Genomic DNA, 15,385 nt, shown 5'->3' with positions numbered 1-15,385 from the left:
ACTTACGCTGGACCCAAAAGCAAACCTATCATGGGGTTTTCTGGGCAAGATTTGTTCAGAGGAGCTTCCCCTGAGGCTGAGAGAGTGTGACTCGTTGCCCAAGCACCCAATGGGTTTCCATTGTCTCCAGAGTCATAGTCCCAATGCTCAAGCCGTACTAAACATTGACTTTAATGTACACTTATTGTATTTCCTGAATGGTTGAAGGATTTTAGTCTAGTTGCAATCAGAGGTGTGTTGTTGTGCTTTGCTGAAAAATAACATGGGCTGCATCCACACTAGAGAAATAACCCGGTTTGGCACCGCTTTAACTCTTTGTCTGGCTCAAGGGTGTGGAATTCTGGGAGTTGGAGTTTGTTGTGGGGCCCACAACAAACTCCAACTCCCAGAATTCCACACCCATGAGCCAGAGCAGTTAAAGCGGTTCCAAACCGGGTTATTTCTCCAGTGCAGATGCAACACTGGTTTTTCTTAGCCACTATTTCTAGTTGCAACCGTTGCTCTCGCGCGCCCCCCAAAGGCAACCGAACGAACACACAAAGAAACAATCAGCGAAAGAGGGACGTCCAACGGGAAGGAGCAGCTTTCTACGCATGCGCCGCCCCCCTGCGCGAGTCAAAGACCAGGAAGTAGAAGGAGGGGAAGAAGAGGGTGGGTGGGGCCACACAAAAGGAGACCGTTGCGCACGCGTACTCCCGACCGAGGTGGGCGGGTCACACACGGAAGAGAAAAGACAAGAGAGAGAAAGAAAAGACGAAAGGGGCGGGGGAGAGGAGGAAGCGCGCGCGCATGCGTGTACGCATCCCGTCTCGCGCCCTGGGCTCGGGCCTAAGCAGCAAGCAGCTCGCTTCCCGCTCTGCCTAGTAGTCTGCGCATGCGCGAGGAGGGAGGGCGGGAGCGCGAGGGCAAAGGGGGCGGGGCGGAAGGCCTGTCAGTCAGCCCAGCAGTCAGTCAGTCAGGAGGCGCTGGCCGGGCGGGTGGGTTTTGGGTTGTCTCTGTCGGCGTCGATGGCAGCAGCAGGAGGGCCGCTGAGGCGCTGAAGGAAGGAAGGAAGGAAGGAAGGGCGGAGCGTGAGGAGGAGAAGAGGAGGGGGCCATGAGCGCTGTCCCTGCCTCCTGTAGCGGCTCCGCGCCCGGCGGCGGCGGCGGTGGTGGCGGCTTCTTCCTCTTCCCCAGCAGCAGTGGGACCTGCGCGGCCATGGGGCCCGGGGAGCCTACCGCTGCCGCCGCCGCCGCCGCCGCCGCCTTCGCATCCCAATGGCCGGCCCCATCCTCGGCGTCAGGGCTGGCCTCTCCTTCTGGCGGAGCAGCAGGAGGAGGAGGAGGAGGATGCCGTGGCCGCTACCAGCTGCTCCTTTCGGGCCGGGCCTTGGCGGAGAGGTACCGGAGGATCTACACGGCGGCGGCCCTGAGCGAGAGGGAGCAGGCCGGCGGACACCTGGGGAGGTAGGACGCGCGGGATGGAAGCGGCGCCCTCGCGGCGGAAATAACCCGCTTTGACACCGGTTTAGCTGCCACGGCGCCCACGACGCAGCCTTTGTCACCCCCGGAACCCCATCTCCCCCACAGACACCGCTCTAGGAATCTCCTGGTCCTCCAGTGCAGCTCTATGGCCCACGCCTGCCAGACTTTGACCATAGAGTTGCACTGGAGGAGCTACAAACGCCTGGCGGAGTAGCGTCCTCTCTAGGAATAGTCTCTGTGGTCAGCATCCAAGAGCCATTGGCCACAGGGTTGGAACTCAAGCCCTGGTCTCTGGCGTCTCAGTCCAGCACTCAAACCACTCTGGCACACTGTCTTTTCCATTCAATTGGGTCCCAACACTGTATTCCTACGTATGTGGCTTCTCATCCCATTGTGTAGAATTGGGTTCAACACAAGGCAAGTGGGTTGTAATTTGGGGAAGGTGTTATTCTGCTGTCTCTCAGAACCCTGCTAAACATTTCCTACAAAGACATCCCTGCTGCTTCAAGCCAATACCTCATTGCTTCCTTGGATATTGGATTAGGAAGCCGCCGCTTTCTCTTTGGTTGGAGGCTGACATGGATAATAAACTATGGGTCTCTATGCTGTACCTCTTGGTACACCTTTAGGAAGATAAGGAGGCATGTCAGAGTTAGCGTCATAGTCCTTGTCTTGCAGTGCAGGGTACGTTGTCAGTATGCAGCCGGTTTTGTGTGGAGCATTAAACCATTTTCACTGTTATCGTTTACAGTGTCCTGTCCCCTTAATTTACATTTGCCTAAATGCATGCAAACTAAGGGAGAAAGAGGACTTGCCGTTAATGTTGGATAATTCTTAATAGTAAGTCACATCTTTCATGTAGTTCAGCAAGGCAGTTGTAGATTTCCACGAATTGAAACCTGATGCCTCAGGCCTATTCTAGTGATAGTCTTTTCTTCCCTTCTTGTAGGGTTGCCTACCAAGGGATACATGCCAGAACATTAAGTTCAGGGAGGCATTCCCAGGCATTGTGTGATTGTTTATCTGGTTGATATTTGATGTTTTTAATTTGTTGCCTGCTTCTTTTATCTAATTCTGTCTTGTATTATTAGCTATTGTTTTATATGCATTTTGATATAATCCTGTAGAATGGACACCATTGGCAGGTTTTGTTTTTATTGATTTTACTGAAATCTACAGCACTATATAAATAAAGTGTAATAATAATAATAATAATAATAAAGTAGAATGTGAAACCAACCTCTGAATTTTGACGATATCAGTTTTGCTTGCAAGCGTGGATTTTATTTAAACCATGTGGATTTTGAACATAACACCTGACACAACATCTTCCCCCTCTGGAAGAAAGGAGATTTTTCCACATGAGTCCTTTGCAGAGAGTTGCGTATAGGTGTTACCAGCTAATTGGACAGAAGTGAATATGCTGTCTCAGTTTACTGTACAAGCATATTAAACTTGTAAGGACCTGTCAATTAAGAATACACCTCTCTTAATGTCAGAGCGAAGATGCAGTGCTTTCAGAATAGACAAAGGTTGACCAACATACTGTTTTAGGATGAGGACATAATAAGCTTCTTTACTGTAATGTTAGTATCATTGAGCAACCAGAATACCTGAAATCACAGTTAAAACGTTAGCATGTGCCAGTTAAAGATGACTGGTTGTAATTTTTATTCCTTTAACCCTAGAAGAAAGTCGAAAGTAGGAAGAGGTGGCGGATTGCTGTTAAGTGGTACAGCTGGCACTTGTTTATGTAGTCCTATAGATACACGTGGCACTCTTAAAGATCTGGTTTATTTTTGTGCTGAGCAACTGCATGTTGATAGTGGGAGAGGCCAGACCAGGGAGATACCAATAGCAAGGACTGATGACACACAAAATAAGAAATATGGTATGTATTTGAACTTCTGGCTTTGGGATCATGTACAAGTTGGGTAATTTAGGAAGAGATTGAATCCAAGGGGACTGTTCACTGAATTAATCACATTTTTGGCAGAGGCATTATTTATATGTAATCCTAGTCATCCAAAGAACTCTACAAGTTTATTATGCTAATGAAAATTGACCTATACGGGTGGAGGAAAGAGATGCCTGCTTTGTCTTTGGATTTTATAGCCCACGTCCCTTAGTTTAAAAAGCACAGGTCCATTCTAGACCCGAAAGTACGGGGTTCGTTGTTGTGTGCCTTCAAGTAATTTCTCACTTAATTCTGACCCTAAGGTGGGGATCCAACTCTTATGTAGTCCAACACTCAAACTACTACACACCATGCTGGCTCCCAGGTAAAGGTTACCAGTCCACTATTGTATATACCAGTATCACCACAGTTTCACTGTGACTACACATAGCATTAGTTATAATGCTATGTGTACCCTAATCCTGTACATAATCGTGCATATGCAACAATACAATAAGTAGAGGTTAGCAGTCCAATAACTGATTGTTGGATTTGCCTAAATATATATAGGATTAGGCAATACACAGTGTTAATTATATTCACTTCTTGTGAAACTGTGGTGATACTTTGGAGTAGTTTGAGTATTTACTGAAGGTGTAAGGTATTTTTTTAATTCACTTTCTTGTAACTGAGGATTTTGGAATAGAAGTGCTTTTCTGCATAGGATAAATGTGGTTTACACATCTTTTTTAAAATGCAAGATGCCATCTTTTGTTCAAAACAAAAGATGCCAGATCCAGATTTAGATAATGAGCAACAAGTACCAGATTTCTCAGTATCATTTGATTACCCTTGATTTGCTGGAGCCAGTAGCTGACATTAAGGAAGATGAAATTCACAGGAGCCTTAAATAATATTAAGGATATTGAGACTGCTTACAGAGACATACCAGTGTTAGTCTGTTTAAGTGTTTAAAGAAAGTGGGAGGGATCTAATACTAGTTAACACAAACTTCCATTAATTTCAGTCTGCTGTATTTATTCAGATACCTCAGAGGACTGTTGAGAGCGTGATAATTCACACATTGAGAAGGCAAGATGTGTTATAAAATCCAGGTTGTTGTTATGTGCCTCCAAGTCATTTTTGACATGGCTACTCTAATGAAAACCTGTCATAGGGTTTTCTTGGCAAGTTTCTTCAGAGGGAGTTTGGTATTGCCATCCTTTGAGGTTGAGAGAATATGTCTTGCCCAGTGGGTTTTTATGTTCAAGTGGGGATTTCAACCCTGGTCTCCAGATTTGTAGTCAACACTGAAACCACTACATCACACTGGCTCTATATTCCCTATATCTTTATGTACTGGGTACAAAAAGAAAGAAGCAGCAGCAACACTATTTGGGAGGGAAGCGCAGTGAAAAACTGCACGGTGACTGTTCGTCCCTTTCCAGGGTGTGAGTTTAATTCCTACTCCAAATTGTTGAGGCTGCTACATGGAAATTCCTAGGTTTTGCCTCCTGCTGTTTATAGAATCTCATCTCTAACATCTCCTCTTCAGAAGGGAATGATATTAAATCTAAGCTGATTTTTTCTATCAGTCCTATCAGAATCAGTATTGTCTTTTTGTCATCATATTTTCTTGGCTGGATAACATGTCGATTGGCCCATCCTGTTAGTCACAGATGTACAACATATGCCCTTTTGGGTCATATATTTGCATTTATCCTGGGTTTCCCCCCTCCTTTGGTCATTACAGTGATTCACATTATCATCTCTTTACATCAAGACCTCCCCCCCAACATTTAGCTGCTGTAGCCCAGCGATTCAGTGGCTGGTAGAAAGTCGAAGATCGGAAGAGTGTCAGCTATGTCCCTGGGGCCAGATGCAGAAAGTTTACATCAACTGCTGGGGCCTCTGGGAAACCCCAAGGGATTTCAGTGGATGTTGTAATTGGTCTGCACATGACTGAGGGGAGAGATACTTCTGTGATCCCCTTCCACACCACACCAGCCACTGAATGGATGCAGTGGTTTTTTAAAATTATATTTATTATTATTATAATTATAATTATTATATTTATTTGTATCCCACTCTTTTCCCAGAAGTAGGACTCAGAACGACTTCATAATATTAAACGAGCAATACAATTAAAAACATAGAAAAGAGGTGCATTAAAAAGGAATTAGATTATTACAATATTAAAACAGATAGCTATTAAAAGAATAAAATACATTTTATAAAGATAAAACTGTATAAAACACTTTCAAATGAAGCAACATCCCAAGCCGGTCCTTTACAAACATTCCATTTTAAAAGCCTGTCTGAACAGGTAGGTCTTAGTCTGCTGGTGGAAGGCCAACAAGAAGGGAGCCACTCTGATCTCCCTGTGAAGGGAGTTCCAGAGTCTAGGGGCAACCACCAAAAAGGCCCCCTCTCGCCTCTCCACCAATCTTGCTTGGACTGAGCCATACAGGGTTTTAGAGGTCAGCACTTTGAATTGTGCCGTGAAACAAACTGGCAGCCAGTGGAGTTGTTTCAACAGGGTCGTTGTGTGGTCTCTGTAACCTGCCCCAGTTAACAGCCTGGCTGCAGCTCTTTGGACCAGCTGAAATTTCCAAACGCTCTTCAAAAGCAGCCCCATGTAGTCCCAATGAGATGTAACACTAGTCCAAGGCATGTACTACTAAGGCCAGATGGTGTCTCAAGGAATGGATGCAGCTGTTGCACAAGCTTTAAATGTGCAAAAGCACTCTTGGTCACTGTAGAGACCTGGACCTCCAGGTTCAAAGCTGAGTCCAGGACTACCCCCAAACAGCGAACCTGCGTTTTCAGTGGGAATGTAACCCCATCTAACACAGGCTGGATCCCTATTCCTTGATCTGCCGTCTGACACATCTCTTTTGTCTGGATTAAGTTTCAACTTGTTTACCCTCATCCAGTCCATTACTGATGACAGATACTGGTATAGGACAAGGACAGCCTCCTTGGATTGAGGTGGAAAGGAGTAGTAGAGTATCATCTGCATATTGATGACACTGTACCCCAAAACTCCAGACAACTTCTCCCAGCGGTTTCATGTACAGTGGTACCCCGGGTTACGAAAATAATTCGTTCCGCCGCCGCTTTCGTAACCCGAAAGGCTTCGTAAGCCGAAAAACCCATAGGCGCTAATGGGGAAAAGCCGCGATTTGGTGCGAAATAGCGCCGAAAAGCACCAAAAGTTTTTTCGTAACCCGAAAAAACATTCGTAACGCGGAACAGTTTTTTTAAATAGATTTTTTTCGTAACCCGGAAATTTTGTAAGGCGGCGCATTCGTATCCCGGGGTACCACTGTATATGTTAAATAGCACAGGGGACAACACAGAAACTTAAGGAACCCCACAGGTCAATGGCCAGGGGGTCAAGCAGGAATCCCTCAGCACCACCTTCTGGGTTCGCCCCTCCAAGAAGGATTAGAGTCACTGTATAACAGTACTTTCATCCCAGAGAGGTGGCCTGGAAGGATACCATGGTCAATGGTATCAAAAGCTGCTGAAAGGTCCAGTAGAACCAACTGGGACACACTCTCCCTGTCTTGTTCCCTATGTAACTCATCCATCAAGGTGACCAAGGCTGTCTGTTCCATAGCGAGGTCTGAAACCAAATTGAAATGGATCTAGATCTGGGACTGCAGCAGCTGAATAGTGAATCTGGGGAGAAGTTTAAGAGATGAGACATACTGTATTTACTTGTCTATAAGTCAAAACATGTCCAAAAATTTATCCCCAAATACTAGGTCAATTTCTTTACAAGTCAGTATGGTAATGTGATAACAGCTCTTTCAGATTTCCCCATGCAGTTTCTTTCTGTCTTGACCCAAGCAGATAGTCCTTGGTGATTGATTGATTGATTGATTGATTGCTATTTGTTTAACAGTCCCTACCCCATCCGCCAGCTTTGCTGTTTCAGGAGTGAAGGCTGAAACACTGAAGTCTTGTATTGATTGCTACTTCCTTCTGCCATACACACACTGAAGGAGCCTCCCAAGTTTTACACTTGAGCTATCTACGAGTCATGTCAAAAGCCATAATTTTGGCCCCAAAACTTGCCCTTGATTTATACATGAGATTGACTTATAGTTGAATATATACAGTAGCATAGTTCCACCTGTGGAACTTGTTATGCTGTACTCTACCATACAGGTTCTTGGCCTTTATGTGGTCAGGTATGGTTGCGCATATTTCTCAGTGTAAGTCAAAAATATGAACAGCAATTGCATTCCTGTAAGCAGATGGGGGAAAACATGATTGGCTGCATCTTCATGGGGCCACTGAAAGGTGCTATATGAAACAGCGTGACAGAATAACAAAGCCATGTTAATCTCAAGGATTTAAGACTCAAGAGCAGATCTGCACGACTTGGCATTAGGTGGGCTAAACTTCTTTGGGCCACAGATAGGCTTTAATTAAATATTAATTAATTAATTATTAATATTAATTCCATCCTCCTCCTCCCCTGCCTGGCCCACTCCTCAGGGGAAAGCTGAGTGGTGAAGGAGCCTTTCCCATCCTCCTTCTCCACCTATACCTCTCCTTGGGAGAAAGCCGGGCAGCAGAAGAGCCTCACAGGACAAGTGTTTGCCCGTCTTCCTCCTCTGCTGCCTGGCCCTGCAAGAATCCTTGCAGGCCGAGCGTTCACCCTTCCTCCTCTGCATAGCCCTCTCCTCAGGAGGAGGCAGAGCGGCAGAGCAGTCTTGAAATCTTTTCACATCATCACAGTCTGCCCCAAATCCATGCTCATTCTAGAGAGTCTAAGTTCTTGAAAATAACATGGCTTTTTTGCTTCACCTGGCATATGCCCAGAGGCATGACTTAATGTATATCCTTCTCTGATCACTTTCAGTTTTTCTTAGGAGCTGGACAATAACATTCTCTTTAGTCATTCAGTGGCAGTGATACTCAAGAAAAACAGTATTTTGCTTCCACAATGATGGTTCATGGTTCACCCAGCATGGGGAAAGTTGGATGCCTCTAACTGACATGATCTGATATTGTTATTCTTATTAACTTGTCTTGATTCATCCCTGATTCAGGGCAGCCCTGTGGATGAGAACTTTCCAAGCCCCTCTGTCCTCCACTGCTCTGCTTAAGTCTTGTAGATTCATGTCCATGACCTCCCTGATTGCATCTGTCCATCTGGCGAGTGGTCTCCCTCTCTTCCCTCCACATTTGTTAACATTATTGTCTTTTCTAATGAGTCATGCTTTCTCATGATGTGGCCAAAGTACAAGAGCTTTAATTTGATCATCTTGGCTTCCAGGGAAATTTCTGGCTTTATCTGCTCAAGAGCCCACTTATTTGTCTTTTCAGCTGTCCATGGTATAGGGTTTGTCAAATGTTATCCTAGTGAAAGATCTGCATCTTACTCTTCAGTTGTTAACCCAAGAGGCCTGTGCTACTGTTTTTTGCCATGAAAGCCATTGGACATGTAATCTAAAATTGCAAACACTAAATTATGTGCAGAACATCACTATACTTATATTGTACCAGTGCAGAATACAACTATGGATGTTTTAACATATTTTCATAATTTAGATTTTCTTTAGAATAATTCATGAGCATTTGTGATTTTTTTTGGTATTTGTTCTCCAGTTGTCACATCTGTAGATTGGAATACCATGGCTTTGGATGATCCTAACTTTACTGTAGTCAGTAAAGCACATGCAGGTTTCTGAAAGTATCTTCAGATTGTTTGTCCAAGTGTGAAATCCAGGAGATTTGGTGGCTAGATGTTTATACAACACAGTTCTTGATAGCTCATGTTTTTCCTTTTCATTCAGTCAGCATGAATACCTGAATGTTTGAAAATACACAGAGAAACACAATCAGGGAACACAATTAGCATGTCAAGAGGTGAGGAGCTTGTTTCAGTTCATAACTAGTCTTCCTGGGTTCAAGAAGCTTGAAGTCAGAGTATGAAGAGATAAGGCTCTTTCAGTGATTCTGATTGTAAATTAGAATTTTGCAGATAATAGTTTTAATAGTCCTTTGAGATATTTTTTTCTTTTTCTGATTAATATTAATATCTCCTTTATCTCAGTAATTTCAGGTTTCATCTTTTATTTCCTTCTTTTACTTTTCTACAATTAAAACTTAAATTGCAGTCAACAGGTAGGGTTGATGTTCCCTGGCAGCACAGAAGAAACCATTCCCTGTGGCTTCAACAATTTGTAGCTGTGAATTGCCATGGAATGTTTAAAGTGCCCCTTAAATCTAGTTAAAAACTGATGTTTTTCCTTTTTAAAGAGTTTTGAAGTCAGTTCTAGATATAATGCTTGAAATTAAGTTGTTACATGTGTTTGCTCTGTCCAGATGCCTCTTTAGAGAAAGTGTGATAAAAAAAGATATAGAAAAAAAATAAAGAAATACAAAGAAAAAAGAGGGCAGGAAAATGTACTGGATAAAGAAAAGGACTGGGCATATATGTTAAACTGACCATACCTCCAAAAATTGAAATTGATGTCTGTAAAAATATATATACTGAAAGCAGTAAGATTAACTCACTGTTGAACAATGGTTAATGAATATTTATCTTTCTAGTGTTGGAGTATAAGTCATTTTGCAACAGTAAAAACATTTAGGATTCAACAATGTTGACTCATTTAAACTCCACCTCACAGGAGTGATCTACAAATGCCAAAATTTTTCTGATGTAAAATTAATATGTTGTGTCACATCCAGCCAAAAAGGAATAATCCCCAAACTTGCCCACATCATGAACATCACATTTAATACTTTCCAACAAACAGTTATAAACTAGGCTATTTGGTTTCAGTTTCTCTGAGGATATCACAGTGCGCCTGCATTATATGAGGATGAGGTTTACGCGGCTTCCAGCATATGCTTGGAAACCTGCAACGGAAGAAGCCATGGTGCGCCAGGAAAAGGTAATGCGGCACACGCCCAGCGGCACCCCGCGAGCATGAGCCCCATTACTTCTAATGGGGTTTGACTTTATGCATTTTTCCCTTATGTGTGTGGGGGGTCCAGAATGGATCCCTGCATAAGGGAAGGGCGCACTGTATGTATTTTGCCAACATAGCAGGGATGTCTCAGGAACTGTGAGGTAATGGTCCATATGTACTAAAAAAAACCTGTATAATTTTTTAAAGGCTACAGATGCTTAATCCAGAATCTCTGCTTTTATTTTCTTGAGCATAATGTCCACATACAATATTTGTTTTATTTTCATAATTGACACTTATTCTCATAATTTGCTCACTTTCCTTAGTACCACAAATAGTATTAGGAGTCAGCCATAACATACATGTTTTTAAATCCTGGTATAAATCTGAGTTTTAGTAGAACAGTTAGTATTGCCTTGCAAAATCATTTTACTACTCATGTATATTATGTTTGTATTCAGGTTTAGGGGTCACTTACTGCAAATGAGGCCCACAGATGTTTGCAAGCAACCTGTACTTTTATCTCAAGAGGAGGCAACTTTTATGGAAACTCTCAGGCAAGAATCTTTAGATTAGGGTAGACAGGCTGTGAGTTTTTGGCATTTGTTGTAAGTTTTTTTAATTGAACCCTTAGAGCCATTCTTTGGAAACTGATGTGAAAGACATAGAGTTAAGGAATTCTGAATCAAGGAATTTGCTTTTGCACACACAAAAAATCTAATGCTGATTAGCCCAACCTTCTTTTTCCCATAGTTTATTGTGGAGGTAGTGATCTACCAATAGACTTAGATGTACATTTCTTTTCGGCCCTGCTTTAGATGACTAGAGGGATGCAGTGGCTCAAGTGGTTAAGACGCTTACTCTGTTGATTGCAAGAATGGCAGGTTGGCAGTTTGAGGCCCAATTGCCGCATGATGGGGTGAGCTCCTGTCACTAGTCCCAGCTTCTGCCAACCTAGTAGTTTGAAAGCATCCAAATACAATTAAATAGGCACCACTTCTCAGTGAGACGGTAACAGCATTTGGTGCAGTCATGCTGGCCACATGACCACCAGAGTAGTCTTCGGAGAACGCTGGCTCTTCAGCTTAGAAACGGAGATAAGCACCACCCCCTACAGTCAGTTACGACTAGACATTCATGTCAAGGGACTCCCTTTACCTTTTTTAGATGACCACTTTTGTCTGTTTACAGAAAGATCCACGTGATATGTACTAAGGGCCTCTCTCAAGAATAATAGAAACATAGATTTGCAAGGTATTTCTGAGGCTTTCTGATTGTTTTTGTAAACAGTTACCCCCAGCATCTTAAAACCTGGGCCAGCCGGTGGCTGAGAAACTAACACTGCAGCCAAGTTCCTGCAGCGTTAAACATCACTGCAGTGGGGCCTTGGTATCTGCTGAGGTTTGGTTCTGCGATCCCCCATGGATATCAAAATCCGTGACTACTCAAGCCCATTAAATGCAATGATGCAATAAAATGGTGTCTCTTATATAAAATGGCAAAAACATGGTTTGCTTTTTGTAATTTATATTTTTTGGAAAATTTTCAAGCCATAAAGTTTTAATCTGTGGATAAAGAATCTGTGTACAGCTGTACAGTGATGGAGCTCTGTTGTCATAGCTATGTCTGACAATAAACGCTACCTTTTCAGCCAGGGAATGCCCCAACTGAAGAATTTTTGAGGTAGTGAAGGTCAGGGCACTGGGGAAATGATGTCTGCAGAGCTCTCCTGGTCTTATAGCACATTGAGAACAGGTAGCTGGGGATAATCCTTCAGGGTCCAGCTACAACTCCATTTCTCAATGCAAGTGACATTGCAGATGTAATTTTCCAGCACTCTGAGCTGCACTGTCCTCAAAACTCTTCAGTTGGGACATTCCCTGGATGAAAAGGTAGGTTTGGGAAGGGGCATCATGTTCTGCTGTTAACCACAACCATGAATGCTAGAAGTTACAAGATCATAAGTTTAACTTCTGACCTTTTAATTATTGAACTGGATACTAGCATACATTTTTAGGATACTGGACAAAATATAGGAGCTGATAACATTTCCACCAATACACCACTAGCAACAGGGCTAGTTAAGAAATACATGACTGGTTGAAACAGACCAGAATTTCTCCTTGAGTTCTTTAAGATATTTCAACAGTCACATTTTGGGTTTTCAGAGATTTGCTGGTTATAACTTACATGCTACTCTGGGTCCTGTGCTAGGAAACAGGTGGGATATACACTAATAAATATAAAATACTAAAAAAAAAAGGAAGGAGAGTGAAGCTCTTTTAATCAGTTCATAATATTGCAACAATCTCAAACTGGAATGCAGACTCTGACATTATTTATCATAATAGAACTGAAGGTGGCAAGATGGTCTTCACAGGGACATCAAGAAGTAACCCCAGAAATGTCCGAGTTTACCAGTACTGACAATGGAAAAAGGCAGATATCATTGGTCTGTGCAGTGGCATAAAATAGAATCAGGAATGTTCTTAACTGGCCTCCTCATGCAGTTATGGCTAGTGTGTATGGAGGTTTTTCAGGATTTGTTGTCAGCAGTTTATTCACAATTTATGCTGTGTTACACATTGTTACAGGTTGAATATCCCTTATCAGAAATGCTTGGAACAAGAAGTGTTTTGAATTTTGGAGTTTTGGAATACAAGTTTATCAAATGGCATAGGGCAGCTGCAGAGGTGGTGGTAAGCTCCATTTTTCTCTGAAGAGAGCAGCAGAAGGGAGGGAGATGGCATGGCTGAGTTTGCAACCAAACTTTGCACAGGCAGCAACCCCTGTGGCTGCTTCTGTTGCTCCTCCTCCACCTTCAGCCAAAGTGAGTTCTAGAGTGGGACATGGCAGCAGTGGCTACTGGTGATTGCTTCTAGCTTTGGCCTGGAGGAGACAGCATCTCCCCCACAAAGGTCTTCTCCTTTCTTCCTCCACCAAAGCTCAGATACCAGTCAGTACTTTTCTTACCCAAGTCTTCTGTGGATGGGAACCCAGTGATCACAGCCAACTCTGACAGTGGCGGCAGGACTGCTAGCTCCCTGTTTCTGCCTTCAAAGCAGCAGCTACAGCACTCTTGCTCCTTCTTCAGGATCTCTCTCTGTCAAGACACCAAATTCAGAATTCACTCTTCAGTGGTTAAAACTCAGTAAACCTTTATTCTGTAACTGTAGAACCAGTCCAGAGACATTCATTATCAGAACTAAACAGCAAGCGTTAACATTCTCAATTAAACTGTGTACAATTTTAAATTCATGAGAAGCACAATTCTCATTTGTAATAATTGATAAATACATCTGCCCCTCTCATTCCCATATCCTCTTTTCTTTGTTGTTATAGCTAGATTCTTTTCATAGGATGACCTTGAACAGGCTAGACTCATGCCTGTCTCTCCTCCAGTATTACCTTATCACTCATGTCTGAGATCACCATGTCTCTGCAATAGCCATTTTCACAGTAGCTTCCCAATATTTTATGGCAGGAAGGGTGCATTTGTAACCCCTGAGGCTTTCTAGCATCTCTCTCCAGCCTTGTGAGCAGGAGCACATCAGAGCTCTTCTTGGGGCCAAAACTGGAGATGGTTGCCAGCAGCTGCTGTTGCCACGTCTTACTCTGGACCACAGATGTGAAGGCCTGTGGAAAATTTGGGGAAAAAACCCTATTTTTACCTGTGTCTCCTGAATCATGCTAAAATAAAATATTCCATAATTGATTTTCTTCCTTTTTTCAATTTTTTGTTTTTTCCCAGAAAAAAATCTGAAGAGAAAAAAAAACAAGAAAAAATTGAAAAAAGGAACAAAATAAATTAATGAATATTTTATTTTAGCATGATTGAGGAAAAACATGGACAAAATGGATTCCCCCCCCCCCCTAATTTTTCCATGGGCCCTCACATGTCTACTCTGGACCACTCTCTGAGTGGTAGTGGTGAAGTAGCACCAGCCATTGTGGCTGCCACTTGTGCAAAGCTTGGCTGTAGACCTGGCTGTGCCATCTCCCGCTCTCGGTGGAGGAGCCTGAAGAATGTGCATTTGGCCACTGGGGCTTGCCACCACCTCTGTTGTTGCCCTATCAGGTTGGCCTTCAAAAAGTTAGGGATTTTGGCAAATTTCCAATTTTGGATGAGGAATATTCAACCTGTAGTTATGATGTAGGTATGTTAATGGCACAGTATTTTGTATGCTTCTTGGATGGGGGACTGCCGACGAATAGCACATGCTGCAGCCTATATTCATAGAAACACAATGACAAACCTCTTCTGAGTATTCCTTGCCTAAGAAAACCTTGTGAAATTCACAGCGTTGCCATAAGTCAACAAGTGAGTTAAAGGCACATACTTTACTTGTACTAGAGCATGAAAATAACTAGTCAGTGGGTTATTAAAAAGTTAGCTTTTATAGATCAAAACAAAATGCAACTAAACAGTATATAGAATAAATGTTTTTTAAAAAAGTATTAAACAAACTATACTGTTAAAACATTAATTTACAGTGTATTAAAACATGTTTAAAATACATTAAGTTGAAAGTACAAGATACCATAAAATCCTCGTGCTACAGCCAGTTAAAGGCTGAAAGTCTTTCTAAATAAAAGGTCTTTGCTTGCCGGCAAAAAAAGAGCACTAGATTTCCGAGCTGATGCTAAAGTTAATCTTATATTTTAACGAGTAATTATTTTTAGAAGATTTCATTGGGGTGGATGGCTCTTCCTCTAGCAGCTTCAATAAAACAGGAAGGCCAAAGAGGAAGAAGCGTTAGGATTGGATGAAATGCATCATATGCCTTTGTTGCTAGGCTGGTTGATCTGCTTGCTGTAGGGAGAAGGAGAGAAAGCTGTGATCTGCTTGCTGTAGGGAGAAAGAGAGAAAGCTGTTGTTCAGGTAGGGCAGCCAACAATTTCCAGATATGTTGAACTCCTGCCATCCACAGGCAATTCTGTTACTGTCTTTGTATTTCATATTACAGGTTCACTTGCAGGTAGGGGGAAGGCAAATTTAAAACTACAAAACGAAAGCACTTTTGAAGGTTCCAGGAACAAAATACGCCACAAGGGTCGATGGTAACGACTTCCATGGTATAGTC

The 15,385-nt window shown here is 42.8% G+C and overlaps 1 protein-coding gene across 2 annotated transcripts in view; it reads left to right on the top strand.

The window, feature by feature from the left end:
* The first annotated feature begins 988 nt into the window (after positions 1–988).
* MYCBP2 (MYC binding protein 2) overlaps positions 989–15,385 on the top strand; it is a 178,281-nt gene continuing 163,884 nt past the window's right edge. For both annotated transcript variants that reach the window (XM_089511145.1, XM_089511144.1), the window contains exon 1: positions 989–1,445. In XM_089511145.1, coding sequence (XP_089367271.1) covers positions 1,096–1,445 — 350 coding nt within the window. In that variant the 5' untranslated portion in view covers positions 989–1,095. The remainder of the gene's footprint in view (positions 1,446–15,385) is intronic.

This window comes from Sceloporus occidentalis, unplaced genomic scaffold (assembly GCF_023333645.1).
Source record: "Sceloporus occidentalis isolate IW3139 unplaced genomic scaffold, rSceOcc1.0.p SCAF_2, whole genome shotgun sequence".
NCBI classification, from domain to species: domain Eukaryota; kingdom Metazoa; phylum Chordata; class Lepidosauria; order Squamata; family Phrynosomatidae; genus Sceloporus; species Sceloporus occidentalis.
Note: the sequence above shows the minus strand (reverse complement) of the source record. Positions and strands in the feature narration are given on the sequence as shown.